The 15,185-nt window shown below is 49.2% G+C and overlaps 1 protein-coding gene across 2 annotated transcripts in view; it reads left to right on the top strand.

Annotated features, from left to right (window-relative positions):
• The window catches only part of Gsdme (gasdermin E), a 68,915-nt gene that overhangs the window by 23,539 nt on the left and 30,191 nt on the right, over window positions 1-15,185 (top strand). For both annotated transcript variants that reach the window (XM_052721846.1, XM_052721847.1), the window contains exons 4-5: window positions 12,335-12,506; window positions 14,976-15,096. In XM_052721846.1, the coding sequence (XP_052577806.1) occupies window positions 12,335-12,506; window positions 14,976-15,096 (293 nt within the window). The remainder of the gene's footprint in view (window positions 1-12,334; window positions 12,507-14,975; window positions 15,097-15,185) is intronic.

Raw genomic sequence — 15,185 nt, 5'->3', positions numbered from 1 at the left:
AAATGGCCATCTTACTGCGCCACACCCACCCTTCTTAGGGTGATGGACCTTGATCTAAGCCTGTGTCATCAGGGGAAGTGAGACCAACAGCTGAGGACTTAGACTTACCGTGACATTCACTCTGTAGTCAGATACTGACCACAAGATGAGGACCATTTTTCCTTCACTGTCACAGGTCGATTTGCCTCACTGTTGGTCTTGGCGTGCGCTCTCTTTGCTTATTAACTTCTCCTTGTTAGCTTGAGAACTTTCTTTCCCATCAAAGGAAGCATGATAGAGGATCTTTTGGGCATATCCGAATTGCCGTCATCAGTCCCCCTTTGGGGGGTCATTATTAATTAAAATGGAAGTTACTTGAACACAACCACTGGAACATCACAAGTCAATTTGGTAACTGAGGCTGCTGCTTTGTGACTCCCAAGTGAGTAGCATATACATGGTGGATACATTGTACAAAGAATGATTCATAGCCCAGGTGTGTCTGCATGATAGTAAACCACATTCCTCAGAACAGTGAAAATTTAGTATTTTTGGATTGTAGTTGACTTTGGGTAACTGAAATCATGGAAACCAGAGAGGAGATGGCTACACACTGGAAGTGAGGATAACAGGTCACAGTAGTTAAGATTTCTAGAAGTTTCTGTCCTTTGGTCCAGGTTGTGCATCACAGTGGTTGAGGTTTCCAGAATTTTCTGTCCTTTGCTCCAGGTTGTTGTAGTTTGGATTGAAGTGTCCCCCAAAGTTTGCATGTTAAAGGCTGGGTTCCCAGCCTGTGATGCTACCAGGAGGTGGTAGAAGTTAGGTTATTGGATGCATGTCTTTTTTTTTTCTTTCTCTTTCGAGACAGGGTTTCTCTGTGTAGTTTTGGTGCCTGTCCTGGATCTCGTTCTGTAGACCAGGCTGGCCTTGAACTCACAGAGATCCGATTGGTTCTGCCTCCCGAGTGCTGGGATTAAAGGCGTGCGCCACCACGGCCGGGCTGGATGCATGTCTTCAGGGGAACTATTGGAGACCTCTGCTCTTCCCTTTTCCATTTAACTTTCTGACTCTCTGGAAAGGAACAGGATTCATCCACCACATACTGGTTACGTGTTACACTATACCAATAATGGAGCCAAGCAGCCATGGAGTGAAATGGCTGAAGTCCTGAGCCAAAACACTACCCCTCCAGTCAGAATGAAACTTCCTTCCCTTCCTCGTGGTTTATCATGGAGACCATTGGTACGCCCTCAGTGGCCAGCGGGTGGCTGTTTCTGGAGACTCTGCTGCCAGTATTCCCGGAGCTCTCACGGGGAGCTGAGCAGAAAGGCTGCTTATTTGCTAAGAAGCAAGCATGGATTAAGCTGTGCAGGGCCCAGCAGGCCCTCAGAAGGGAGAGGGAAGATGGGGGCAGAGTTTCAGATTTGAACAAGGCTGAGTTGTTGAGCTGAGACCCTATTCTACCCACACTGACCTGTGTCCCTTGGGTCTTTGACCTGTGAGTTTCTCTGTGCTTTGTGTGTCTCTGTGAAATAAGGATGACAGTAACTTCGAGAACAGTTTGGGTGTCTTGTTGCAAAGAACATTTCTTACCCCACATAAGGAAACATCCTGAGGGTAGGAGTCCTGGTTAGCCGTGTGATTAGCTCAGTGTTGGTGTGGACCTGGGTGGCATCCCCGCCTGACGCTGTCTCAACAGCCTGAGTTTTCTTGGTTCTAAATGTCAGCTTATGTTATAGACAACGAGGTCCAGGTGTAGACAAATGACCTATTATGTGTAACTTCCTTTTAGAGGGAGAAAAACCTCCCTAATAAAACATTTTCTGGGTCTCAATGGACAGAATTGTTCCCCAGTCCTTAAGAAAAATATAATGACTACAACTGGCTGAGAGATGAGCCAAAGCTCCTGGCAGGACCGGACCTAGACTTCCTACAGCCCATGGCTCTTCAGCACCTGTACAAAACTGGAGTGTCCTAAGCATGCCCTCACTCCTGGTGCGGAGGGTTCTAGCCTGCTAAGTGCAGACCGCAGCATAGTGCCTTGGGAATAGAGGGCTGAGGACTGCCTCTCTCCTCTGGTTATCCTGGAGCTCACAGACCTTAGGAGGTAGGAAGCAGTGTCCCGAGGGAGGGGTAAGCAGGCTGTTGAAAGGCAGCAGAGGGGCCTGCTTTCTGGAACTCTAGGAGGTAGTTTCTGAAATGCAACCTTGGCGGTGGGTTTGGAACTGTGAGCCTAGGAGGCTGGTCATCAAAAATCAGCAAGCTTCCCACTTTGTGAAATGTCAGGAGGGCTGTCAGTACCAGGGAGTTCAGAAATGATGTTCGTGGAGTCCGTTTTCCTACCTGCAGCTGGTGTGTGTGCACACTGGCTTCTCTTTTAACTTAGCTGTAGCTAATGAATTAAAGCCCTTTGGGAGAAACACCCCACCTACCATAGCTTTAATCCTCAGTATAGATCTACATTTCTGTGGGCTAGTAATTCTTGCTTAACACTCCTGCAGGGGCAGGCTCTTCATTTTTGTTGACTAACTTCTTTTCCTTCTGCCATTTGATGTTTTAAATTTCAATTAAGTTTCTTCTGAGCATTTCCTCCGTGTGGACTGTATTCACATCATTCTACTTCCTCTCCCCCTCCAGCTCCTCCCATGTTCCCTGACTCCCCTTCCGATTCATGACCTCTTCGTTATTGTTATTGTTGCATATGTACATGTGGGTGTACATAAATACAACCTGTTAAGTCCATTCAGTGTTGTTTGTGTGTGTATATATGTTCAAAGCTGACCACTTAGTAGGCTCTTTTTAATGTCCCCATCTTATTTCTGAGACAATGTCAAAATCAATCTTTTTGGTCCTTAGCCCTTCAGCACAGTGAGTTTTCACTGTTGTCTGTTCCTGGTGTTTAGAATTCTGCAAAGTCAGTGGCCTTTAAAAGAAACTGCCAGAAGATGGGCGCCCTGATGGTATTGCTGCTACTGCTGTCCCAGATGACCAGGGTTCTGTAAGCTACCAGGGCACAGTCTATGAACAGATATCACATCGCATCTGGGTGCCCAGGACTATCCCTTTCACGCCTGTGCAGACATTGCCAATCGATCTCAGCTGTCTTGTTCCTCACTTACTCCTCACTGTACTTTATCGACTGAGCTATCTCCCCAGCTCTCAAAAGATTTTTATAATTTTTCAGTTTTATTTACTTTATATGTATGCATATTTTGCCTGAATATATGTATGTGTACCACGTGCATGCCTAATGCCCATAGAGGCCAGAAGAGGGTGCCAGGATCCCTTGAAGGTGGAGTTACATGTGGATACCTGGAATCAAACCAGGTCTTCCGCAAGAGCGACAAGTGCTCAAAGCTGCTGAGCTCTCTCTCAGGTTCAACCATTTTTTTTTTCAGTCATAGGGAATTGAACTTAGACCTCACACATGCTAGGCACGCCCCCTCCCACTCAGTTACTGTCTCAGCCTTTAACCAGGATTTTAAATGCCTTTGCTTCTTGGAACTTTTAGTGCATACAGGAATATAAGATTATAAACTGAACAAGTCCATTGGCCTGTGTTTTCCTACTTGGTACCGGGGGATCTCTGTTACATGGTAATCCTTGTCATGGACTGAAGGGGGTTAGAGCTATGGGCACAGTTCCAAGCTATTTTGGGTCTGTGCTTGAGGACAGTTCCCCCTAGGGGCCTTGGAGCCTCTCCTGATGCATGGTGTCATGCAGGGTTAGCAGCAGGAGGAGATGGGCAAGGATCCCATTAGAGATTGTTTTGCACAGGGTCAAATGGACATCTATTTTCTGTTATTGTCCCTAGCAGGTGCCTCTGAACTGAAGATTATTAGATTTGTCCAGTGTCTAGCCTCCAAAAGATGGCAGCACTCTCTTGGAAACCAGCAAGGTGATCTCTTCACAGGAGGGACATAGGGGAAGGCTGCCTGGTCTGACCCTGCCTTGTAGCTTGTCAGGGAGTCATGGTGTGTCTCCTAAGTCAGGGCTGTAGGACGGCTCCATGTCAGCCTCAGTCTTGGTCATGGGCCTTGTGTGTAGATGAGCTCCTGTTCCCTTCCCACAGCTATGGCTGTCCCTAAAGACCTCTCTGGGCTCAGCAAGCCTTGGAGACTTGTCACCAGAAGCAAGGGGCTCCATTCCTCCAGAAATACTTCTCTTTTGTCTTGAGGCTCAAGGGGCACATGGGGCCTTTCAGCAATCTTGGGATGGTCTGGCTGAGACTTTCCTTTTAAAGCAACTTACCATCAGCTTAGAACAGCTTTGTAGTTTAGCGGATTCTGTTAGGGAACATTGCAGTGTAACGAAGAGGTGATTTCTAACCATCATAGTCCCGTCAGACTCCTGTCTAACGGTCATAGTCCTGTCAGACTCCTGTCTAACCGTCATAGTCCCGTCAGACTCCTGTCTAACGGTCATAGTCCTGTCAGACTCCTGGTGGGTCCCTTAGCAGTTCCTCTCCCTTAGCTGTGGCTTGTGGCCCACAGCACTGCTCTGATGTGTATGGTCAAGTGAGTGCACACGTGAACTGTCCCAGGCCAAACCCCTTCCAGACCCGATGGGAGGCAGAAGCTGGAAGAGACTGTTAGGGACAGCTGGGTTAATGTGCGTTCTGACAGGTGGACATGCTGGCACCTAACTTTAGTCTACGGGTCCAAAACACAGTGGCCTAAGAAGACTCACATGTAAATACCACACTATTGAAAAGCAAGTCTTGAAGATTGAGACATGCTTTTAATCCTTCCTCTGCTAAAGGCCATCTGGGCTGGCTTTGCTTCAGTCGTAGTGACCACTACTGTAATAAGCACAGGTGCAAGTATCCCCCACCTTCCTTGGATAACAGCGTCATCTGTCTCAGATTCCAGCAGGGCTGTTGGATACTATCATAGTTTTACTTTTAGTTTCCCATAATGGCCGCAATAACTTACAGCCCCTCGGCTCTGCACGAGTTCTCTTCCCTCCACAGCTCAACAGCATTGGCTGCTTTCTGTCTGACAACAGCCGTTTGCTGGGGGTGGAATGATACCTCACGGAGGTTTGACTTGTGTTTCCCTGGTGATGAGGGAGACTGAGCACTTTCACCATCGGTTTGTTGACTGAATCTCTGTTCTCTGCTTTGGCTCTACAGCGCATTTTCAAGTTACATTGTTTTTGTGGTACTCCGCTTTTTGGGCTCCTGTGTGTTCTGGATGTGGCCCCTGCTGGCAGAATAGCTGACAGAGACTCCTCCCACTCCAGGCTGTCTGTCAACCGCGTTGGTTGTCCCCTTGGCTTCATAGACACCTCTTAGCCTGACAGAGGCCCACACGTCTGTTTTCCTTTTGTGTGAGCTTTTGCAGTCTTGTCTGAAAGCAGCCGCTGCCTTTACTGACCAGTGTCTTGAGGGTTCTCCTGTTTCCTCGCTGTCATCGTTTCGGACTAACCCTTAGGACCTTATCCTTTCTCAGTTGACTTAAGAAGGGGAGAGGAGGGGATCAATTTTTCTTTTGCATATGCCAACTATGACAGCAGCTTATCAAAGACACTATCTTCTCTCCATCCTATGTTCTTGGTGCCTTCGTCAACACTCGGGTGGCTGCTTGATCGTAGGTTAATGTCTGGGCTTTCTGCTCTATCCCAGGGGTCTTTGTGCTGGGTTTTCAGCTAATACCATGCTGTTAGAATTGCTATAGCTTCACAGTTAGTGGGTTAGCCAGCTAGTTCCTGTGTCTGTCTATCCTAGTCTCATAGGCTAGGCTACCTTGAGATGTATTGTGTAGTTCAGATTGGTCTCAAACTCACCACCCTCCTACCTCGGCTTCCCAAGTGATGCCTCTGCTGGTGTGCACACTGCCCGCTTTGTAGTGGGATTTGGAGTGAGGTGTTTTCTTCAAGATTGCTTTGATTATTCTGGGACTTACACAGACTTCAGGGTTTGTTTGTTTCTTCCCTTTCCATTTCTGTGAAGAAGGGCCTCACTCTGCATCCCACTGACTTGGGAATCACGGTGTAGCCCAGGCTGACCTTAAATTTGTGGTATTCCTTCTGTCCCAGCTTTGCAAGGGCTGGGATTACAGATGTGAGCTGTCACCCTTGGCTGGTATGGGGCTACTTTCTTAGTTTCTGTCCCAGAACATTCATTACTGTGGTATAAAAATGGCGCCAGCTTTTGTGCATTGACTTTTTTGTCTTGTCACTTTACTGGATTTGTTTGTAAGTTCTAACAGCTTTTTAAAAATGGATTTTTTAGTTCAACATACAAAGTGACGGTCTTCATGTGACAGCTCTTTGGCGGTTGTGTTTCCCTCCACATACAATCACATCATCTGCACATGCCTAATTTAACTGGTCCTCCTTCCCTTGCCCACTTGCTCCTGCTCAGATGTCAGCACTCCATTAAATATGAGAATGGCATGAGCACCCTTGCCTTGCTCCTGATCTTAGGGAAAACACAGGATTTAGCTGTGGGCCTTTCACTTCCTGCTCTTACTGTCTTGAGGTGTGCTCCACCTATCCCCAGTCTGGAGAGTGTTTCTTTGCGCAAGAGCTGTTGAGGTAGCTTCTGCAGAGACCGCTTTATTTTTTAAGATGGGAAATGGCAGTTTCTCTGGATTCATGTTTTTTGTATCGGCTATAGTGCCTGTGTGATTTGCTGTTTTTGATTGACACCAGCATGCCTACAGGCGTTCCTGTAGAGACTGTAGAAGTTCATGAAGGTCCTTTTGTGTCTTTGCAGAGGACACATGCTTCCAAAGGTTTGTGTCTCAGGCTCCACAGAGCCAAACCCTGATGGCATTAGGGTTTGTGATGGTGGCTGCCATAGTCTCAGAGGTATGAGATGAGGTTGGGTTCTCTGCAGGTCCCTTACAGTAAGTGCAGCTGATGCCAATGGAAGTGATACCTGTGGCTGTGACCCCTGTAGGTGACCTACCTGGGATCCTCAGGGTAGACATGGGAAATGCCTCAGCCTGGGGCACTAGCAATCACAGGGTAGTGTGAGAACATCCTCCGCTCTGCAGGGTGGGCATTGGTGGTGCTGTAGCTGGTCACATGGGAACTGTTGTTGAAGGTTTGAAGCCTAGCACTGTTGCTTCCTGATCTGGTCAGGAAGCCGAGGGAAAAGGGGGTTTTTCAAGATCCAGTGGAGTGATTGCAGTTGGTGATTCTACCGTGGCACTGGTAGCAACATTCGTGGATTTTAGGGTCTCTATGCATTTTTTCCAGGCCCCAGGAATGGCAATGAGGCTCATTGTCCTGCTCTTTGTAGTTGGAATTTTCTTTGGGCTGCTAACTAGCTCCCAAATAAAGACATGGAGACTTATTATTATAAATTATGAATGCTCAGTCTTAGCTTAGGCTTGTCCCACTAACTCTTGTAACTTAATTTAACTGCTTCTATTCATCTATGTTTTGCCTCAGGGCTTTTTTATCTTTCTTTCACTCTGTGTGTCCTACTTTCCTGCTTCCTCCCTGTCTGTCTGTCTGGCCCCTGGGGTCTCCTTTTCTTACTTCTTTTTCTCTCGAGCCTAAATTCTTCCTCCTACTTAACTCTTCCTGCCTAAAGTCCTGCCTGTATCTCCTCCCTTGTTATTGGCCATTCAGTTTTTTATTAGACCAATCAGGTGCCTTAGGCAGGCAAGGTAAAACAGCAACATATCTTTACATAGTTAAACAAATGTAACACATCTTTGCATTGTTAATAAAATATTCTGCAACAGCTCTTTTTGTCAGAAAGTCAGGGATTATAGTGAGATGTCCTTAACCTGTGTTGGGCCATGTGCAGGTAACATGTAAGCTGGTGGTGTGGTAAAACCTTCCCTGAGCTCCTTGGGTTAAACAGACATGGTCTTCGGTATCTGGAGCTCATTTGGTATTTGAAGACTGTTTAGCATGTGCCTAGGTCACACAGAGCAAACTCTGGTGGACACACAGCTTACTGAACTGGTGGATGTTGTGGAGATGTGGAATACCAATGGGTTTTTCCACAGTCCCAGGGAAAAACTTGGTTAATGCCAGAGTTTTTTGCACCAATAGGTGCTGCCCCATGGTGAATACCTACCCCAGTCCCTACCAGACAAGTACAGGTGTGCCCAGGTAGTGGCAGGTCCTAGGGTCACCGTTGCTCATGTTCCTGAAACTATGGGAAACAACTGGGACCTTTCTCAGCTCCCAGTCGACAGGGGATGCAGCCCCAAGATTGTGCAATGTGGTGGGGGCACCAGGTGTAGTTCCTGTGTGGAAAGTGGAAGTGGGTGTCAGCTTGTTGCTATGGCACCTGTGGGTCCTGAGGGTGTGTGTGTCCACCACCTGTTGCAGTACATGCTGCCTTGGGCTTCTAGGAGGCTGGCCCCAAGCTGTCAAAGGCTCTAGCATGACAGTTGCAGCTTGGTTTCTGGAGGTTGTAGGTGCACACAGTAGGTTCCTTCACTCCTAGACATCCCAGCTCCTCACTGGATACAAAGCTAGTGAGCGCCGTGACTTAGCATCTCCTCTGGCTGGGCCTGAGGGCCACTGCAGTGTGGGGGCTGTGGTTACTCAACCTCGCCCAGCACTGCGGCTTCCTGACCTGGCAGGGAAGCCGAGGGCACGGCAGCAAACTGCTTCCCTCTCTCCCCTCTTCCTTTCCTGCTTCCCCCACTTCTCCCTCCTCCCTCCTCTTCTTCTCCCTCTCTCTCCTCCCTCTTTTTCTTACCCTCCTCTCCCTCTTCTTTCTCTTTAGTCTTCTTTCTGCTTGCCTTACTCTATAGCCGAGGCTGGCCAGGAACTCAGTATGAGCCCAGGCTGGCCTTGAACTTAGAGCAGTCCTTCTGCAGCAGTTTCCTGGGTACTGGGGTTACAGGCATTTGCCCCCACACTGGCACTTTCACCCAGTGCTGTTTAGGTTCCTATCACTTCTTCACTGGCCCCCAGAGCCTTACCTCGTGGTTTCCCCTCAAAGTGCAGTACCCCTTTTATATTTGAAAATGATTGCCTTTTAAGTGTGTGTGTATGTGTGCAAGCCAGTGTGAGTTTATATGCACCGTGTGTGGGTGCCTCCAGAGGCCAGTAGTGGCCTTTGAATTCTCCAGACCTGGAGTTCCACGTGGTTGTAAACCACCATGCGGTTGCTGCTGGGAACTGAACCCAGGTCCTCCGCAAGAGCAACCAGTGCTCCTACATACTGAGCCATCTCTCCAGCCCTTTCCTTTTCAGTTTAGTGAAAGCTTTGAGTTGATTCCATTTCTACATCTTCTTGGTTGTTTATCCCTTTTCCTTTCACATTGGTCAAAATTCGTCTTTCCGTTTCAGCATGTTTTCACGGCCTTCATCCTGTTCCGGCCCAGCGATAATGAATGTCCACAGGGACGGCTGTGCCATTGACCTGTCCACCCATGCGCCTGGTCAGCCTAGGTGACATACTTGTTCCTGGAAGTTTGCACTGCCTTGCCAATTTGCTGACCCTGATAAGATCCTAAAGCATCTTTCAGGTGGGCGTGGCCGGAGCATTGAACTTCTCTCAGCTCTTGGGAAAGAAGGAAAATGTGGGAAGGGACTGTAAAATGCCCTTTCCAGTCCTTGCTTTAGTCACAAAGGGACCAGACTTCATGTTGACCACCCAGTGTCTGTAAAAGGGCAGAATCACCCGTTCACCGTTCACTTAACCAAACATCAGAATCCTTCTCCTCCCTCTCCATCTTCAATATGTTCTCTTCCCTCCCTCCCCTTCTTCCCTCTCCCTTCTTTTCTACCCTCTGTCCCCCTCTCCCTCCCGTCCTCTTCCCTCTCTTTCTCTGACTTACACACACACACACACACACACACACACACACACACACACACACACACACACACACACACGTGCACATGCATGTATATTAAAACAATAGACAAGGAAGAAACCGACCAGAACTTACATCGTCATTTACATATTCATCTACTCCCAGACTGTTCCCTGAGCCTGCTCTGGGTGCTGAGTGCTGTCCAGCCCTGAGAAAAGCAGAACACCATAGGATGGTCCCCACCCCCTCTGTGGAGTTTCTCTAGACTGAGGTGCAGGCAATGAACACAGAATGAGCTAGAGAAAGAGTTGTGTGGACATGTGTCTCCCTCTTAGCTGTGCCATGTGACAGAGTGCCACTCACATAGCACATGGAGCTCAGTTCCCTGAGGAGGTGGCAAACAGATACGACCTCCAGGGCTTTGACTGGGCATGCGCCTGGCCTCTCGACGGCATAGAGGAAAGACTTGAAGGTGGGTTTGGCAGAATAGGAGGCAGGGACATGATCATGGGCTTGTAGAACCTGGCTGAGCAGATGAGGCGGAGCCCTTGAAGGCTTTTTAAGCAAGTGAGTGGTATGGGAATTTTTATCCCTGACCTAGATAAAGGACCCACAGTTCCCAGGAACTGCACACACAGTGGCTGTGTTCTGTGGACCTCATCGGGAAGCTGGCTGGAATGTTTGTGTGGCACACACCGGCTGTGGCATAAACTGACTGCTCAATATACCCTTAAACAAGCCATGCTGAGGGCATTGTTACCAACTGCTAGTCATAAGAAAGCCGCCATGTGAAGGTGACATAATTCACTCCAGGTCATCAAGGGGGAGAGCAGCACCCAGTTCCCTGTCCATATTTCTTCCTGGAATTGAAGCCCTGCCTGACAATGAACTAATCAATCTATCGATCTACTTTTGTGTCTATGTGGTATGTGTATACATGTTTATGCAGGCATATGTGTGTGTGCACAGGTACACACACAATGTGGGTGGGGACCAGAGGTTGGCATCAGGTGTCTTCCTTAGTCACTTCCTGTTACTTTTGGAGACAGTCTCTCAGTGGACCTGGAGCTCATTGATTTGACTAAACTGGTCAGCCAGTGAGCTCCAGGGCTTCTCTTGCCTGTGCTTCCCCAGAGCTGTGATTACAGACGTGCACACTGTGGGCATTTTCCTTGGGTGCTGGGAGTCCAGCTCAGTCATGCTTCACCAGTGGAGCCATCCCCAGGGCCCCAGCCGGCAGTTTTGTTACTGGCCTATTTTGACTCATGTGTATACTGCAGTACTTTTGCGTTGCCCTGGCTAGTGGGAGACTGACCAGTATTACACATGTCTTTTCTTTTTACTGTGGAAAAATAAAATTTGGAGGTCTGTCCTTAAGTGTATAATTCATTGGCACTAAGCACATTTTCTCTGTTGTGTAGCCACCAGTGCTATCCATCTCTGGAATTTTCCACCACCTCGAACCAGAATTCTACAGCCATTAAGCGATTAGCCTTCCCTGATTCCCCCATCCTCCAGCCCAGTACTCCAGTCTTCACTATCATTGTGACTTTGTCTATTCTAGATCTTTCCTAGATATGGAATCTTACAGTGTTTGTCTTTTTATGGAGGCTGACATTGCTTAGCATGAGGGTTAAGTTCCTTCACATTGTAGCATGTGTTGGAGCTGACTCCTTCCCATGGCTGACCAGTCCCATGGTGTGGATAAGCCACTTTGTGTCTATTCCTATGTGGGTCATGAGCTGGTTCATGCCCCGGGAACCCTAAGTGTACCTAGGATGGAGCACCGGCCCCTTAGTGGCCAGGGAGGGATGCTGAGCTTACAGGTGACTGACCTCAGATGTCCTTGTAGTCTAGACTGAGCCTTTTCTTCCCATGCTGACCGCACCTGGGATCTGGTGTTTTTCCCACCCTTCCATGGCCAGGATGTTAACTGGGGTGGGTCTCCAAGGAGCTTGTCTCCTCACTGACTTTTAAGTACCAAGTTACAGCTGGAAGTGAGGCCCGGCCTTGCAATTCTACAGAATTTTAAGTGGCTCAGGATGGGGAACCATACTGGTAGCCTGAGGCAGCTGCATACCAAATGGCTGTGATAGAAACCCCACGGAGAGGTTCTGCATTCTTCCCCAGTCCCTTCTCAGCTCCAGTCTGGTCTCCAGCCACAGCTTGTGCTTAAACGGCCACCTCTCCTGTGTGAGGAGCCACTGTGCCTCTCATCATAAGGACCCTGGGCTTCGAAGGAGGAAGGATGTCTGGCTACCATGTCTGCTATGCCCATCCCCAGCCCACCCAGGAGGATGGGCAGCAGCTCTCTCATAGATGGCTTTCCGTTGTTCTTCACTGAAACCAGTGTGGCTGTTGGGGACTTGTTATAAGAGTATGTAATTCCTTGGTACGTCCTCCAGTGTCCAGCCTGTCCCACAGCTGGTCTGGGTGGCCACAGGAGAGCTTGGCTAAAGCCATTCTAGAGAACCTGCCTCCTCTCTCCTCACCAGGAAAAGCATGAAACCTATCCTTCCCTGTTCCCTCTTCCAGCCACAAGAGGGGATTCTGGTCCCTGCCTCGGTCTCCCTGGAGCGATGGGGTTACTCATGACCACTTTTCTTTTTCAGAACAGTTAATCTGGACAACCCGGTGCTCCAGCAGGTGCTAGAGAGGAGGAACGAGGTCCTGTGTGTGCTGACACAGAAGATTGTGACCACGCAGAAGTGTGTGATCTCTGAGCATGTGCAGACGGAGGAGAAGTGCGGAGGCATGGTGGGGATCCAGACCAAGACTGTGCAGGTGCCGCCCGCGTCCCAGCCTGGAGACCTTTCCCCACGGGCCCCTTTTCTGGTGTCTTCCTCAGTCAGACCAGTACTGGTTGTTGAATTAAGGCAACTCCACGTAGTTAAAAGGGAGGTTTATTTTGTGGGGTAACTTACAAGTAAAGGGATAGGTTACGGGGTCCAGGAAAGGTGTGGTGCAGTCTGGCCGTGTTCTCTGGAAAGCTCTGCTCAATCTACCTCCAGCGTCCAGGATCCAGGAACCAAGAGAGCCGGCGCATCCGGATCTTGGGTCTTCAGGGTCCTCTCTTGGCCCCACCTTGTAGACGTGACAGTTACCGGAGCCTCAGTGGGGGTAGTACTTCAGAAAGGGGACTCAAGCTGGCTCTGGTAAACAAGACCTCCCTGGCTCATGTAACTAAGCTCTTTGAGGCATCTGGCCTCAGTTACCATGGGACTCAGGACTTGATGTTGTGAGCTACCCAGAAAAGCGGAGTCTTCTTCCCCATGGAGCTGGTGTCTCCAGGCTTTCTTCAGATTTGCCACAGTGCAGGGAAAGAGTGCTCCGGGGCTGGATCTCACCAGACCATGGGGGTCGTATCCATTTCTCAAGCGGTGGCAATAGAACTCTAGTGCAGTGGTTCTCAACCTGTGGGTCACGACCCTCATTGACAAACTTTTATCTCCAGAAAGATTTACATTACAATTCATAACTGTAGCAAAATTACACTTATGAAGTAGCAAGGAAAATCATTTTATGGTCGGGGTCACCCCAACATGAGGGACTGCATTTAAAGGGTCACAGCATTAGGAAGGTTGAGAACCACTGCTCTAGTGACTAGCTGGGCCTGGGCCAGGCACTGTCCCTTATGGAAGGAGAGTGCTTCCATCAAGGGAATTGTTTAGTCAGGCTCTAGCTGGGCCAGGAACAAGAGGATCTGTCAGTCAGTCTGTCTGTCTGTCTGTCATTTACTGTTTCTTCCAGATTGCAAGCTGACCCTGGAGCTGGCTCATTAGCCCCGAACTGTTTTCCCTCAGCTGGCTGCAGGGCCTGTAATCTTCTTCAGTTTCCTTCTTGGTAGTGCTGGGTTTTTCTAGAAGACCCCGGAGGCTGTATTTGGCAGGGGCCTGGGGTGATAAGGGGCCTGGTTATAAGTCTAGGTCTGGGGCGGCAGGGTAGACAGGTGAGAGGCTGGACCACAGAGGGGGAAGGCGGACCACGGACCTGATAGAGGTGGCTTCAGCTGGCCCTGCTGACCCTTCTGCCCATGGTCACCACCCACTGAAGCTCTGGTCCTGGGAGCTGGAAGCCCAGCTGCTGCTGCTGCTGCTGCTTCTTGATTCGGAGCAAATCCTCGTACCAGGGGCAGATGGCTAAGCTGTGCTGTCTGTTTCCAGTGTCCCGCCAACAAATGGATCTCCGGCTTCCTGTTCCTGGTGTACTGTGGGAAGGGCTCTTTCCTGCCTGATACCCCAGCCCTGCCCATCCCTCTTCCTCCTGCCTCCGTGTTTCTCTTCCAGCCTCTCCTACTGCATGTCATCCCGGCTCTGTCTGTCTGTACACAGAGCATCATCCATAGGTGTGTGAACAGCTCAGCGAGCATTTCCCAGCCCAGCTTTGATCCTGTTGGGATTTTCACCGGGATTTCAAAATTGTTTCTCAAAGCCTGGGAAGGGAATTGGAAACTGATCTTATTTATCTGCAGTCATATATCACTTAGCTATGCTCTGAGTTACACATCACCAGGTAATTTTGTTGGTGGTGATGTCACACTGTGGAATAATTTATGTAGGCCTAGGTGTCCGCAGGGTTTCATGGTGGACCTGAGGGATGCAGTGAACCTGAGATGTACGAGGCTACTGCCAGCCTACCTCCGCACAGTTTATAGTTCCCTTCCTTCCTTCCTTCCTTCCTTCCTTCCTTCCTTCCTTCCTTCCTTCCTTCCTCCCTCCCTCCCTCCCTCCCTCCCTCCCTCCCTCCTTCCCTCCCTCCCTCCCTTCTATATGGGATATATTCTGAAAATACTGTAAGATGCAATGTTAAGGATCTAGTCCAGTGTACGTGCGCCAGTAGCATAGTCATTTATAATTATCATGTGTTCCCTGCTGACAGTGACTGTAGGTGCCCAGGGAGCTAGCTGTTAGCGGCATCACCATAGACATGAGGGATGCATCCTGCAGTGATGTTACAGCGCCCACGATGGCACTAGGAGACAGAAACATTTTGGTTCCATTAATCACCTTATTGTGGGACCACAGTGGTACAATACTAAGTATGTTGTTGTCAAAACATGTTCTGTGGTGTGACTTCCTACCCCATGCACGGCCATCTTACCCATACCACCAGATATCAGTGCCAGCTGTCTCCTCCTCCTGCCTTAGCTCTGTGCCTATTTCCCCAGCATTCTTAGGAGGCTGGGCATAGGGATGACGGGAAGAAGCCAAGAGTGGTTCTTGAGTATACAAGGGGTACATGTTTTGCCCACAGGTGTCAGCAATGGAGGACGGGACCGTCATGAAGGACACCAATGTGGTGCTGGAGATTCCTGCTGCCACCACCATTGCCTGTGGCATCATTGAGCTGTATGTGAAACAGGATGGCCAGTTTGGTGAGTCCTCAGGAGGCACGCCCTGGTAGAAAGAGAGAAGGAGACATCAGAGGAGTGTGAGGGTGCAGAGGGTCTGGGGGGCACTGGGG

The sequence above is a fragment of the Peromyscus californicus genome, unplaced genomic scaffold (assembly GCF_007827085.1).
Source record: "Peromyscus californicus insignis strain IS unplaced genomic scaffold, ASM782708v3 Scaffold_6__1_contigs__length_162567912, whole genome shotgun sequence".
NCBI lineage: Eukaryota > Metazoa > Chordata > Mammalia > Rodentia > Cricetidae > Peromyscus > Peromyscus californicus.
Note: the sequence above shows the minus strand (reverse complement) of the source record. Positions and strands in the feature narration are given on the sequence as shown.